Source organism: Neovison vison, chromosome 13 (assembly GCF_020171115.1).
Source record: "Neovison vison isolate M4711 chromosome 13, ASM_NN_V1, whole genome shotgun sequence".
NCBI classification, from domain to species: Eukaryota; Metazoa; Chordata; class Mammalia; order Carnivora; family Mustelidae; genus Neogale; species Neogale vison.
Genome location: NC_058103.1, coordinates 2,475,024 through 2,488,499, shown reverse-complemented (window position 1 = coordinate 2,488,499; position 13,476 = coordinate 2,475,024). Strand labels below are relative to the sequence as shown.

The 13,476-nt window shown below is 47.1% G+C and overlaps 1 protein-coding gene across 7 annotated transcripts in view; it reads right to left on the bottom strand.

Annotated features, from left to right (window-relative positions):
- Positions 1 to 13,476, bottom strand: part of PPP1R13B (protein phosphatase 1 regulatory subunit 13B) — a 90,426-nt gene that overhangs the window by 39,661 nt on the left and 37,289 nt on the right. For all 7 annotated transcript variants that reach the window (XM_044229888.1, XM_044229889.1, XM_044229886.1 and 4 more), the window contains exons 3-4: positions 8,379 to 8,498; positions 3,242 to 3,318 (exon numbers count right to left, since the gene is read on the bottom strand). In XM_044229888.1, coding sequence (XP_044085823.1) covers positions 3,242 to 3,318; positions 8,379 to 8,498 — 197 coding nt within the window. The remainder of the gene's footprint in view (positions 1 to 3,241; positions 3,319 to 8,378; positions 8,499 to 13,476) is intronic.

Genomic DNA, 13,476 nt, shown 5'->3' with positions numbered 1-13,476 from the left:
AGATTCCCAGAATTCTACTGGACAAGTACGTTCTGAATGCTTAGGACAGTGTGTGCATGTGACCCGGAGGCCCCCAAATCTGGCAGGGCAACACGGGCATTTGGGAATTCTGCAGGCCTGCCCAGGCTCATTGAAGCAAAAGTCCAGCCAGCAGCCGGGCATTTACTTCTTAGAAAACCTGACTTGTTGACCTGCAACTTTCGTAGAGCAGGACTTCCTGAACTTCTTGCCCAGCAGCTGCTAATGGGCATGAATCACACCAGCTCAGCTTCCTTTCCTCTTCCAGCCCACACACGCCCTCCTCCCTCAGCTGCAGCTTGATCCAGTCCTTGCTGCTGGGGCCCACAAGCCAGGTTCGATGCCATTTATCTAGGGTATATAAAGAAACAGTGTTGGAGAAAGATTTTTTTTTTTTAAAGATTTTATTTATTTATTTGACAGAGATCACAAGTAGGCAGAGAGGGAGGCAGAGAGACAGGGGGAAGCAGGCTCCCCGCTGAGCAGAGAGCCCGATGCAGGGCTCGATCCCAGGACCCTGAGACCATGACCTGAGCCGAAGGCAGAGGCCCAACCCACTGAGCCACCGAGGCGCCCCTTGGAAGATGTTTTTAGTATCTTATGAACTTTAAAAATGCACATAAAAGTGCCTTGTAGACATTAAGAACTTTACAAACATACTATATTACTGGGCTTAACAGGCAGATGTGTGCACCGTAAAATATAGCAGCGTCTTTGATGTGATGCTTCCAGGGCAAAGTTCTACCTCCTGACAGCTCTCTGCCCTCCTCTAATTAAAAACTCACATAAATGCTATAGGTACACTTTAACTTTGGTTTCAGATTTCAGCTTTGTTGATCTTGAGATATAAGCATTATCTCCGTGTTAAGAAATAACTTCATCAGGGAAAGATCACAGACGCCTCACATTTAAACATCAGAACTCGATTTACAGGGGCGCCTGGGCGGCTCAGCTGAGGCGGCATCTGCCTTTGGCTCAGTCATGATCTCAGGACTGAGACCTGCGTCGGGCTCCCTTGGTCTGCTTCTCCCTCTCTTTCTGCCCCTCCCCGTTCATGCTCTCTCTTGCATACTTTCTATCCAATAAATAAATAAGATCTTTTTTTAAAAAAAAGAACTCACTTTATGACCGGCATCCTTTCCTCCTGAGCCCCTTCCCTGTACCCCCCAGCACACGGCGCTGTCCTGTAACAATATACTTGTTTCACCTTCCCGAGAGCCCCTCGGGTCATGGGCAATCTTAGAACTCAAAAGAATCTCCAAAATTCAGTTGGACAAGTAAGTTCTGAATGCTTAGGACAGTGTGTGCATGTGACCTGGAGGTCCCCAAACCTGGCAGGGCAACACGGAAGGGCATGTGGGGAGTTCTGCAGGCCTGCCCAGACTCACTGAATCAAAAGTCCTGCCAGCGGGGTGTGGGCCTTTTTTTTTCTTAAGACTTTCTGAAGCAGATATGACTGGCAGAACCCCACAGAGGCTCTACATTTGGTGTGAACAAGCATGTCAGAAGGCAGGCAGGTGAACGGGATTTGTGGAACAGTCTTTAGAAATTGGAGGCTAAGGAACGAGAATTCATAATCTTTTTTCTTTTTTTAACATTTTATTTATTTATTTATTAGAGAGAGAGAAAGAGAGAGAGTGCACAAGCAGCGGGAGCAGCAGACTCCCCGCTGAGCAGGGAGCCCGATTTGAGGCTCTCTGACCTGAAGGCAGACACTCAACTGACTGAGCCACCAAGCTGTCCCAGGAGAATTCACAGTCTGGACATCACAAATCGTTCTGAGTGGCACAAGGACTATGACATTGGAGCCAAAGAGAAGAAAGTATAACTTAGTGCGTCACTTGCCTATGCAGTGAATAATATCTGCAAAGTCTAAAATTATAAACCCTACTAAATGGTTTTCAGGAGGCTTAATTAGTCAGATAACAGTACAGATATTATTAAACTTGACAACATAAAAGTACAACTGAAAGACCTGGAAGGTAGGAGGGAAAGAGGAAGTGGAAAATGGGGACGGATGCTAACACCCTCCTCTTACAAGGAGAGAGGCCCGGAGATCCTGTTTAAAGTTGATAGTATAAAGAAACAGAGATATAAGGTTAACATTTAAAGTCTTAACAGTAGCCAAGAAAAGAACTAAACTCACAGTTCAATAATACTAAGTTGGGAAGCAGAGAGGTAAAGTCACTTGCTCAAGTTTAGCTGGCAAGGAGATTGAGTACGGGTCCTGCACGCTCCAGCCTTGGACTGTGCCAAGTCCTGTGCCAGGAAGTAACCTGCCCAACGTCACACACCTGCTTAGCAGCAGAGCTGGAAAAAGAAACTAGTTCTCGGGGCGCCTCTGTGGCTCAGTTGGTTAAGCGACCGCCTTTGGTCCAGGTCATGATCCTGGAGACACGGGATCAAATCCTGCATCGGGCTCCCTGCTCGGCCGGGAGCCTGCTTCTCCTTCTGACCCTTCCCCTTCTCGTGCTCTCTCACACTCTCTCTCCCTCAAATAAATGAAATCTTTAAAAGAAAAATAAGATAAAAAAAGAAACTAATTCTCTAGCCTAAAAATTATTTGGAAAAGTTATTCCTAAAATTTCCAGAAAAGACCATGTTGAAAATTTCTCTCATTCGCTCCTCGTTCATTCCTTCATTCCTGCTCATCCTTTTCTCGGACACACACACACACACACACACACACACGCCACTTCTTAAAAAGAGCTCCTCTGCTGAGCCCACTTCCTCCCTTCCCCTCCACATGAGGCCTGTTCTCCAGAGCGACACCAGCTGACAGAGCGAGTCCTCTCTGCCGGAGGCAACTATGAAGACTTCCACCCCCAGCCATTTTGTCTTTCAAGACCCGACAGAAGGATGAGGAGATCCACACAAGACACGGGATGAGCCTGCCTGCTCACCTCTGAGTCTAGAGACCATGGGCGAGAGCACCAAGCACAAGGTGAGCAGCTGCTGCGCGGGGACAGGCTGAGGCCACAGGCTGCGGAGGGTGCCGAGGCCGGGGTCAGGCTGGGGACCAGAGACCGGCCAGGGTGTGGGCCAGACCGCAGACCACCAGAACCACTCAGTGGCCTGCGGAACTTCACAGAAACTTGTGAAATACTCAACAGAAATGCCAATCTACCCCCAAAATAAGATTTCAAAAATAAATTATAACCCAGACTTATTAGTACCTATAAAAAGCAATTCCAAAATTTCACCTTGATTCGCTAGTACTTACGCCATTTTCTGTGCGTTTCTCTGCAGGTACATTTATTACATTCCTCTGAGTTCTCTGCTCTTGGGTCTGACGGCCGCCTGGAGAAATGAAAGGGCCAGACTTACTAAAAGGCCAGAAAGAGGACACCCTCCGATCTCTTCACTTACTTCATTATTTATGCGACACAAGTACAATATACCAGGTTAACAACTCAACCCTTGATACAGTTGAAAAAATGCTTTAATTTTTATAAAGTTGTTTAAATGAAATTTCTTCTTCTATTTCAGAATCTTGAAATTGACCTATATCAAAAGATTTCTAACACTTAAAAATGGTCAAGATGGCAAGTTTTATATCACATGTATTTTACCACAACTAATTTTTATTAAACATTTAAGACTTTATTATAGTAGGGACTAAAACAGAACTTAAAATCCAGCAGTAAAAACATGGTGCGCAGAGCTGGTCTTCACTGGCAAGCTCACAACTGACACGGGGCATCAACCCAAATCAGGCAGTCTTAAGAATTCTCCCCTGCTCCATAAAAATTAAAATACTGCCCAAAAAGGCTTCAGACTTAAACTGTAGAAGCTATATGCCCTGTCGTATTTTTAAACAAAATGAAGTGTGCTGCACACTTCATGTGCACCTGGTGACTCTGAAGTCACAGCAGCCGAAGCCTCTGATGTGTGCAGCGTCTGCCCCAGCCCACTCATCTCTACAGCCATTACCTAATGTCATTTGAGAATTATCGCACCTCACAGCCCGCCTTACTACCTGAAATCCCTGACTTCAAAGGCACATGAATTTCATGTTAAAAAGACAAAATAAAACACAGGAAAACACTTTTTTCCTCTTTCCTATTACTCTGAAACATCTGAAGAAAAATGCTATAATGGAAGTATGGCTTGCTTCACCTTAAAGCACACATTCTCAAAGCCAGTGATATTGTCCCCAAGGGGCAAAGACTGGTCCTTAGGGAACAGAAAATATCTTACTCTTTTTATGTACACAGCAAAGATGTGCAGTGCATAAACAAATACATGGTACATCGGAAAAAAGGGAGAGAAAATTCAAAAGGAGTTAAACAGACATGAGGGGCATGTCATGTGGCCGAGCACAGTCCTACAGCCACAACAGCCTCTTCACAGAGTCCAGTTTCCTGGTAGCAGGATTCATATTCTCTCTCTCTCTCTCTCTCTCTCTCTCTCTCACACACACACACACACACACACACACACCCAGCCACAGGCTTCCCTTGGAGTATGGCATCTGTCAGTTCACAAGGTAAATTAAATTCTTAGTTATTCTTGGTATTTTTAAGGAATAAGGTATTCAGGTTAATTTAATATTCTAGAATGTCTTCCCCTTCCCAACAACAAGCTACCAAGAAGTTAGAGTACTACGCAACATCCAACATCAGAGTTTTACCAAGTGCCGCTCCACCTCCACAGTAAGGATGGCCTTGCGGTTTGGAGTCAGCAGACAGCGAACAGTAAGGGGTGACAGGTAAGGCGAGTGCTTCTGGGGCATCAGCCCCACCGAACCCTGCACAAGAACACCTCACCAGCTGCAGTCACGACCCCATGCAGCGCGCAGAGGAGGACACGGGGCGGAGGACTAGGAAGTCACTTGCCCGTGACGCACACCAAGAAGTCAGCCTCGCCCCTGCCTCCAGCACGCCGGCTCCTGGGTCCCGCTTTATGCTCTGGCCGTGGCCCTCACCGAGGCACTTTACACTCCAAGCTTGCTCCCCGAAGTGTAGAAGTGACTGAAGCGAGCGTCCTCTATGCTCTCCTCTAGCTTCCAAATACAGAGTTCTCATCACTCTGGTGAGGGGCTCCTTCCCTTCTCGGGATGGGTCCTACAGTTCTACACAATAAACCTCCAATGTCATCCCCTTCAAATGCTATCAGTCGGTGACAACTGCCTTCCACTGGGCTCTGTGGGAAGCACAGAGGAATCATGTTCTTGGATCCTCAACTCTGGCTGTAAACCGGAGAAGCTCAGTGAAAAAAAGAGGGAACAAAGCACCCTTAAAAAAAAAAAAGATCTACTTACTTGAGATGGTGGGGTGGTTGGGGCAATGGGGAGAGGCAGAGGGAGAGAATCTTTAAAGCAGACTCTCCACGGACAGTGGAGCCTGACATGGGGCTCGATCCCATGGCCCAGGGGATCATGACCTGACTGGAATACAAGAGCCAGACACCCAACTGACTGAGCCACCCAGGCGCCCCCCGAAGGACCCACCATCTTACTCCGTGGGCTCTGAGAGACAGGCGCAGTGTGCGTAAGCACAGGCAGAGGAAACCCGGCAGAGGGGAGAGCACTGTGGGGTCTCCTGTGAGTCGGGGCCCACAGAACATGAAGGTGCGAGAAGGGACGTGACTGAAGGGAAAAGAAGGGACGAGGAGGTTGACGAGAGGGTAGGGTCCTATTACAAATGCCATCTAAGCCAGGCTGAGGAGGGTCAAGCAGGGAGGCAGGGACTTTACTGGAAGGTTCTACAAATCAGTGCAAGCTGTGATGAATTTGGTTCTTTAGTCCTCACGGACTGTCCTAACAGTCTCCTTCCTGGGAGCTTCCTTCAGCCTGGTATCCTGCACGCTCCCTCCACATCCTGCTCGACCCCTCAAGGTCCCCAGTCTGCCTTTTGCAAACCCGCAGCTCTGTGCTGACAGTGGTCCCCTCGGCACCGTGCAGCCCAGCAGCCCCTCCTCGCAGGATCTGCCGGGCCTGCTGTGTCAGCTCCGCAAGGCAGAGCCGCACTGCGCGGGGAGGCCCGGCCGAACTGGAAGGTCAGCACTGTCACCTTCCTTAGGGCTCTGAACAGTTCTCTTTAAGTATCCCTAACGTTTTCAAACATTATAAAGTGAGAATAAGACCTTCCTCTCAGCCCACCACCCAGGACATTAACAGTTATGCACACATATTATATCAGTAAAGGTAAAATATAAAACATTTAATTCAAGTATAGCTAAGTATGGGGCACCTGGCTGGCTCAGTTGGTTAACCGTCCGCCTTCAGCTTTGGTCATGATCCCAGGGTCCTGGGATCGAGCCCCACATGGGGCTCCCTGCTCGGTGGGAAGCCTGCTTCTCCCTTTGCCTGCCACTCCCCATGCTTGTGCTGTCTCTCTCTGTCAAATAAATACATAAATCTTAAAAAAAAACAAAACAGCTAGGTACAGGGGGTAAAGTATTTGGAGAGCTCAGGCAGAGAGCTAAAATACATTCTTGGTGCTAGAATAGCACGCAGCTGTCAGCTCATCTCGCCCTCCTCCCCGGGGGGCTTTTGTCCTGAGGAGCTGGGCTCCTGCCTCAGGTACAGGGAGATGAAGAGCTGGACCTGGAGCCTGGCCTCCTGACTCCAGAAGACCGTGGACGGATGGGGGCAGAGCCAGAAGTAGTGAGACGCTGTCAAAAACAGCACCAGAACAACACTTACCACTATGGAAAGATGGTTGTTGTTTTGGTTTGGTTTTTTTTAAAAGATTTTATTTATTTATTTGACAGACAGAGATCCCAAGCAGGCAGAGAGAGAGGAGGATGCAGGCTCCCCGCTGAGCAGAGACCCCGATGCGGGGCTCGATCCCAGGACCCTGGGATCAGGACCCGAGCCGAAGGCAGAGGCCCTAACCCACTGATTCACCCAGGCGCCCCTGGAAAAATGGTTTTCAAGTAGCTAGTAGCTCATCCTAGGGGCAAAATGTCCTTTATGATAAAATATAAATAAAAGGGGATAATTTGCAATAAAGGAACCCTTTTACAAAAGGATGTCCCTGTTTATTTTTTTAAATACCAGAAGTAAGCTACAATCACAGTTAAATAACAAGTTAAAGGTCTCTTAATGCACAGTGTATATATAGGCTTTTACAAAAAGATTCTCTTATTTTGTTTAAATTCTAATTCAAAAATAGGTAGCCTATTCCCATGGTTTAAAATTCCAAAGGAACAAACAAGTGTACAATTAACTATTTGCCCTCCGTCCCCTGCAGCTAGCCATGCGACCGGTTTCTGACAACGCTTCCCAAGGCGTTCGACCCGCGTTCGACCAACACAGGTGCAGAGAATCGGGCTTCTGGGTCCGTCACACGGAAGGCGGCACAGCGGGCACGAGGTTTCGCACTGGCCGACTGACTAACTCCGCTGCTCAGGGGACGGCGCGGGTCGGGCCCAGAGCCGCGTCCTCACTTCGGGCTGAGCGGCCCACGACGCCCACGGCGGGCATCGGGCCGCGCTCCTCAAGCAACCTTACGTCGGCCTCGTTTTGTACGTGTGCAGGCCTAGCTTTAGGGTACGTTCTCGGAAGTGGGACCGCTAGGCGAGAGCTGTGGCTCTCCGGGGAGGTTCACAGAGATTGCGGACTCGCCTCTCCGCAGCAGCTGCCGCCCGGCGCCACGGGACACCCCCCCCCCCCCCGCCAGCACCGCCTCAGTCAGTGCGCTCGTGCTGACCAGCGCAACCGGAGAACAGTCACTGTCCCCTACATTTCTTTCACTAGGAGTAAGGCTGAACATCCTTTCACATAACCCAGGGCCGAGTGTATTTGCTTTTCTGCGAACTTTTTAAAAAAAAACTGAATTTCTTTATCCATTTTTAGGAACTCATATATAAACGTAGTTAGCCCTTGCACTACGAGCTATAAATGCTGTTTCCCAGGTTATACTTTGTCTTTTGACTTTGCTTAGGGTAGTTATTGCCACACAGGTTTTCTTTTGGGGGGGTTCTTCTTTTCTCAATAATTTGGTTTTCTAGTCTTCTATAGCTTAGTGTTATACTTAGAAAGGTCTTGTTCACTCCAAGAATTTTCTTAAAAAAACATTTCTCGGAATTTTTCTAATCCTTTCATGGTTTTATTTATTCTTAAAATCTCGATATTTGATCTATCCAATATTTGTTAAAAGCAATAAAACAATGTCTTTAAACAGGAGGCCTCTTCCCATATCTGAGTCTATTGCCTGACCGGCCTGCAGCCCAGGGAATGAAGCGAGGCCGGGGTGGCCAGTGTGGAGCAGCTGCGGACGCGGGAGCCAACTCTCCCTCCCGCCACTTGTGAGTGAAGGGAAAACAAAGATGTCACTTATTTTAACATTTATTCCTATTTTATTTAAACAAACTACGGCAGGAGTTAACAAATGGGGAAAGCACTTCTCTACCTTGTTCAATGCTCTCGGTGGGGGAATCCTCGTGTCGAAGGAAAAACTTCACTTCTTCCCTGCGCGGCCCCCACTTCTGAAGATGTTCATACATCATGTGATCAAAGGGTATGGGACGCTCTAGAAAAAAAAACACGTTTTACTTATTCCAGAAACAAAATGTCTCCAACCACAAGTAAAAAATACAGATTTAAATAAGTGTATACACACACATTAGAACTCAAAGATATTGTAAGCATTAAATTTTAACTTTAATGAAGTGAAAGCAGGAGTATGACTTCCTGGGAAATAATTTAGGTAACACGTAAGCACAGGAAGTGTATATAAAAGCGATTTTTCAACATTAACAAAAAAATGGCCTCTATAATATTTATTTATCAGGAGCCACTGTGCCTCCCACTCTTCAAAGAAACACATTAACACAGGGGTTCAGCCTCACCATTCATTAAAGGGTTGTGTGCGGCGGTCAGACCCATGCAGGACGGACTGGGCACCAGCTGGCAGCTCAGGTACCAGTGCTGTGAGTGTGGCCAGCACTCGCAGAGACCAAAACTTACCCAGATGATAATAAAAATGAAATTCTACAGAATCAAATGCACTAATGTACTTCAAATAGTAAAATAAAGCTAAAACCCCCCTTGCTCACAGAGCAGCGACACCCGTCACTCAAGAAGGGCACTAACAGCTGTTAAATGTCTGAGGCACCACTTCATAGGTTTCCTGCCAGGCTGCTTAGAACTGCATCACGTGTACAAACAGAAGCCAAAAACCTGGGTTGTTTACCTTTTTCTTAGTTATTTGAAGAACTATTTATATTTTGGATACTAATCCTGGGTTAGTTATATTGAAAACAGGCTTGTCTTTTAGTTTCGTTGGTGTCTTCCATTAGAAGTTTAAAAAAATTTTTTTTTTTTTTTAAAGATTTTATTTATTTATTTGACAGAGAGAGAGAGAGATCACAAGTAAGCAGAGAGGCAGGCAGAGAGAGAGGAGGAAGCAGGCTCCCTGCTGAGCAGAGAGCCCGATGCGGGACTCGATCCCAGGACCCTGAGATCATGACCTGAGCCGAAGGCAGCGGCTTAACCCACTGAGCCACCCAGGCGCCCAGAAGTTTAAAAATTTTAAATGTAAGTAATTATCAATCTCTTCTGATTTTCAATTTTTTTTTGTACAATAAATCCTCTCTACTCCAAGGTCAAAAGTATAGTCCATATTTTTTTCCTACAAATTATAAAGTATTGCTTTTCATTGTCTTTATGGAACTGATCTGATTTTGTGTTTCATCCTTGAATCGTCAATTGTCGCAGAATTACGCGCTCCCTCGAGTCTGCTTCCCCTGGAGACTGGTGATCGCCACCTCCGGCCGGCTCAGGCACCCGCGGCCCCGGTCTCTTCTGCTCTGCTCTGCTCTGCGGGCTGTCACTCCTCCTCCACGCAATGCCCGTCTTCACTGCTACTGCTCTATCACTGCGTCTGCCAGCTGAGGCCCCCTCACGTGGCTTATCTTTAAAATAAAACTGTCTTGGCTCTGCTTGGCCCTTTGCTCTCATATATCTTTTATTTTTATTTTTTTTATTTTTTTAAAAGATTTTATTTATTAGAGGGAGAGAAAGAGAGATAGTGAGAGAGAGCATGAGTAGGGAGGAGAGGGAGAAGCTCCCTGTGAGCTGGGAGGGAGTCCGATGCAGGGCTCTGTCCCAGGGCCCTGGGATCATGACCTGATCGGAAGGCAGACTGAACCACCTAGGTGCTATTTTTATTTTTTTAAAAGATTTTATTTATTTATTTGACAGAGACAGAGATCACAAGTAGGCAGAGAGGCAGACAGAGAGAGAGGGAGAAAGAGACTCGCCACTGAGCAGGGAGCCCGATGTGGGGCTCGATCCCAGGATCCTGTGATCATGACCTGAGCCGAAGGCAGAGGCTTAACCACTGAGCCACCCAGGCGCCCCCTCATCTGTCTTTTAAAGGAGCTGCATATCAAGTTCTTTTTTTAAATGTAGGCTTTTGACTGTAATCATATTCATTTATTTATAAATAAAACTTGGGGAGATCCAAAATCTCTATAAACTGAGTCTTCTAGGGGCGCCTGGGTGGCTCAGTGGGTTAAGCCTCTGCCTTCAACTCAGGTCATGATCCCGGGGTCCTGGGATGGAGCCCCATATCGTGCTCCCTGCTTAGTGGAGAGTCTGCTTCTCCCTCTCTCTCTGCCTGCCTCTCTGCCTACTTATGACTGCTCTGTCAAAAAACAAAAAACAGGGGCACCTGGGTGGCTCAGGGGGTTGGGCCTCTGCCTTCGGCTCGGGTCATGGTCTCGGGGTCCTGAGACTGAAGGCAGAGGCTTAACCCACTGAGCCACCCAGGTGCCCCTAAAGGTCTGTAAATCTTAATCTATTCCTTTGTACCTTACAGACTTTTTTTTGTCTACATAATATATAAAAATAACTTTCATTTTAGAATGATTGCCATCCTCTAGAAAAGTAGCCAAGACTGTACAGAGCTCACCTCACCCATTCCTTTTAATGCTAATATCTCAACTACACGGTATCTTTGTCAAAACTAAGAAACTGCCGCTGTTACATTACTGTTAAATTCCAGGCTTTATCTGTATTCCAGCAGTTTCTCCCCTAATGCCCTCTTTCTGTTCCAGGAACAGAACCAGAAAATGACACTGCATTTATTTGTCTGAAACCCTGGGTCTCTGCTGGTCAATGACAGTTCATTCATCCCCCTCCACCCTTTTTTTAATGGCCTGGACAGTTCTGAGGAGTTGTGGTCAGGTAATTTATAGGATGTCCCTCCTGCTGACTTGTCTAATGTTTCTCCTCCCGAGGTTAGACGGAGGTGACGGGTTGGGGAGAACCCCACTGAGTTGAGGTACCTTCTCCTTTCACCACACCAGGGTGTGCGCGCCATCCCCATGACCGAGGACTGGGATGCTGGGCTCGCCCACTGAGCTAAGGTGGTGCCTGCCAGGTACCCCCCACCCCAACGACTACCTGGTCCTCAAGCAGGCAGTTGGCAAATGCTGAGTGCTGCGAAGTGTGGAGGGGACGGCTGCGGCTGAGGACAACAGCCGCTCTCTCCAGAAACATTCCCCCGACACTTCCTTACATGCCGACAACTGATTCGTAAGACCTATTATGTCCTCTAGCTCTGTAATAGCAAATGGGAGGGAATTTCTCATTCTGAAGAGTTTAATACCTCAGGAGCTATCTCCACCCCCACTGTTTGCTGTTACCAACATTAACAAATGTGGTTTGGGTAGGTGAAAAGTAAATTGTAGTGTGAAATATCCATATTTTGGGGGTAATTTCTTTTTTCTTTTTAAGATTTTATTTACCTGACAGAGAGATACAGCAAGAGAGGGAACACAAGCAGGGGGAGTGGGAGAGGGAAAAGAAGGCCTCCTGCTGAGCAGGGAGCCCAATGTGGGGCTCAATCCCAGGTCGATCATGGGATTGTGACCTGGGATCATGACCTGAGCCAAAGGCAGACGTACAAGGATTGAGCTACCCAGGTGCCCTTTGGGCGTAATTTCTTGCTTAATTATTAATTATACCTTTCTGTTTTATATTTTATTAGAGTTTGTGTTTTACAAACATTCCTGGAAGGCCAAAGCGGCAATTTTTGAAGCCAAGGACCCTGAGATCATGACCTGAGCTGAAGGCAGAGGTTTAACCCACTGAGCCACCCAGGCGCCCAAACAAGAGAAATTCTAAATGTAGGCCTACACTGAAGAGAAGTGAAAACATGTGCCCACATAAACACTTGCATGTGAATGTTCACAGCAGCATTCTCTCAACCAAAAAGTGGAAACAACCCCAACGTCCATCACCTGCTGATGGATAAATGAAACATGGTCTATCATACAATCGGTATTACCAAACCAAATAAAGAAATTAAGTACTGAGACATGCTACAACATGGATGAACCTCGAAACTATTATGCTAAGGAAAAGCCAGCCCCAAAAGCCACATATTACATGATTCCATATAGGAGATACTAAGAATAGTCAAACACCGAGGACCAGACAGCCATACAGTGGTTGCCAGTGCCTAGCGGAGGAAGGAAGGGAAAGGAACAGAGTTTGGCGATGGCTACACAACTTTCAAATAGTGATTTTTATGATGTGCGAATTTTATCTCAAGTTGAAGGGGAAAAAGGAAATACTGAAATATTCCCACTGCTGCTTGTGCTGGACGGGAGGAAGGAAATCAGAAAGACCAGGGGTCCCCGACAGTGACCCGGCAGCGTGGCGGGGCGACAACAGCACTGCTCACTGTCAACATGAGCGTATGGCTGCACGAGAAACTTGCTCTAAATGCGCTCTGAGAAGTGGACTTTCTCTACATCCACCCGAGAAGTGGACTTTGAGACGGAGAGAGAACTTGACGGGCCGGAGCCTAATCAAACATGCACGGTGTGATGTACTGCTCTGCCCCAGACAACTTCAACATTTCTCTGAAGGACCCTGCCACTCCCGGCAACGGAACACGTCTGTGCTGCTAACTCCCCCGTCCTGCACGTGCGGGCCAGCCGTGTCTTGTTCCTCAAACATCAGGGCAAAGACAGAAATGGTCTCATCTCAGTTGAAGATGATATCTGTGTTTGCTTAGCTCAAGCTCTGCACACAATTATTTGCACAAAAAACCCAAGCAGAAAGTAAACTTTAAAGAAGTAAATTAGTTTTCAAAGTAACATTTCTAGGGACACCTGGGTGGCTCAGCGGGTTAAGCCTCTGCCTTCGGCTCAGGTCATGATATCGGGGTCCTGGGATCGAGCCTCCCATCAGGCTCTCTGCTCGGGGGTTGGGGGGAGCCTGCTTCCCCCGCTCTCTTTCTTCCTGACTCTCTGCCTATGTGTCATCTCTGTCAAATAAATAAATAAAATCTTAAAAAAAAAGTAACACTTTTAATGTATACAGACCTATATAAAAATTTTTAAAGATTTCCTTTCTTTCTTTTAGAGAGAGAGCTCATGAGAAGGGGGAAGGAGCAGAGGGAGAGGCAGAGAAATAGAATTTCCAGCAGACTCCTCACTGAGCACAGAGCCTGACATGGGGCTTGATCCCAGGACCCTGAGATCATGACCGGA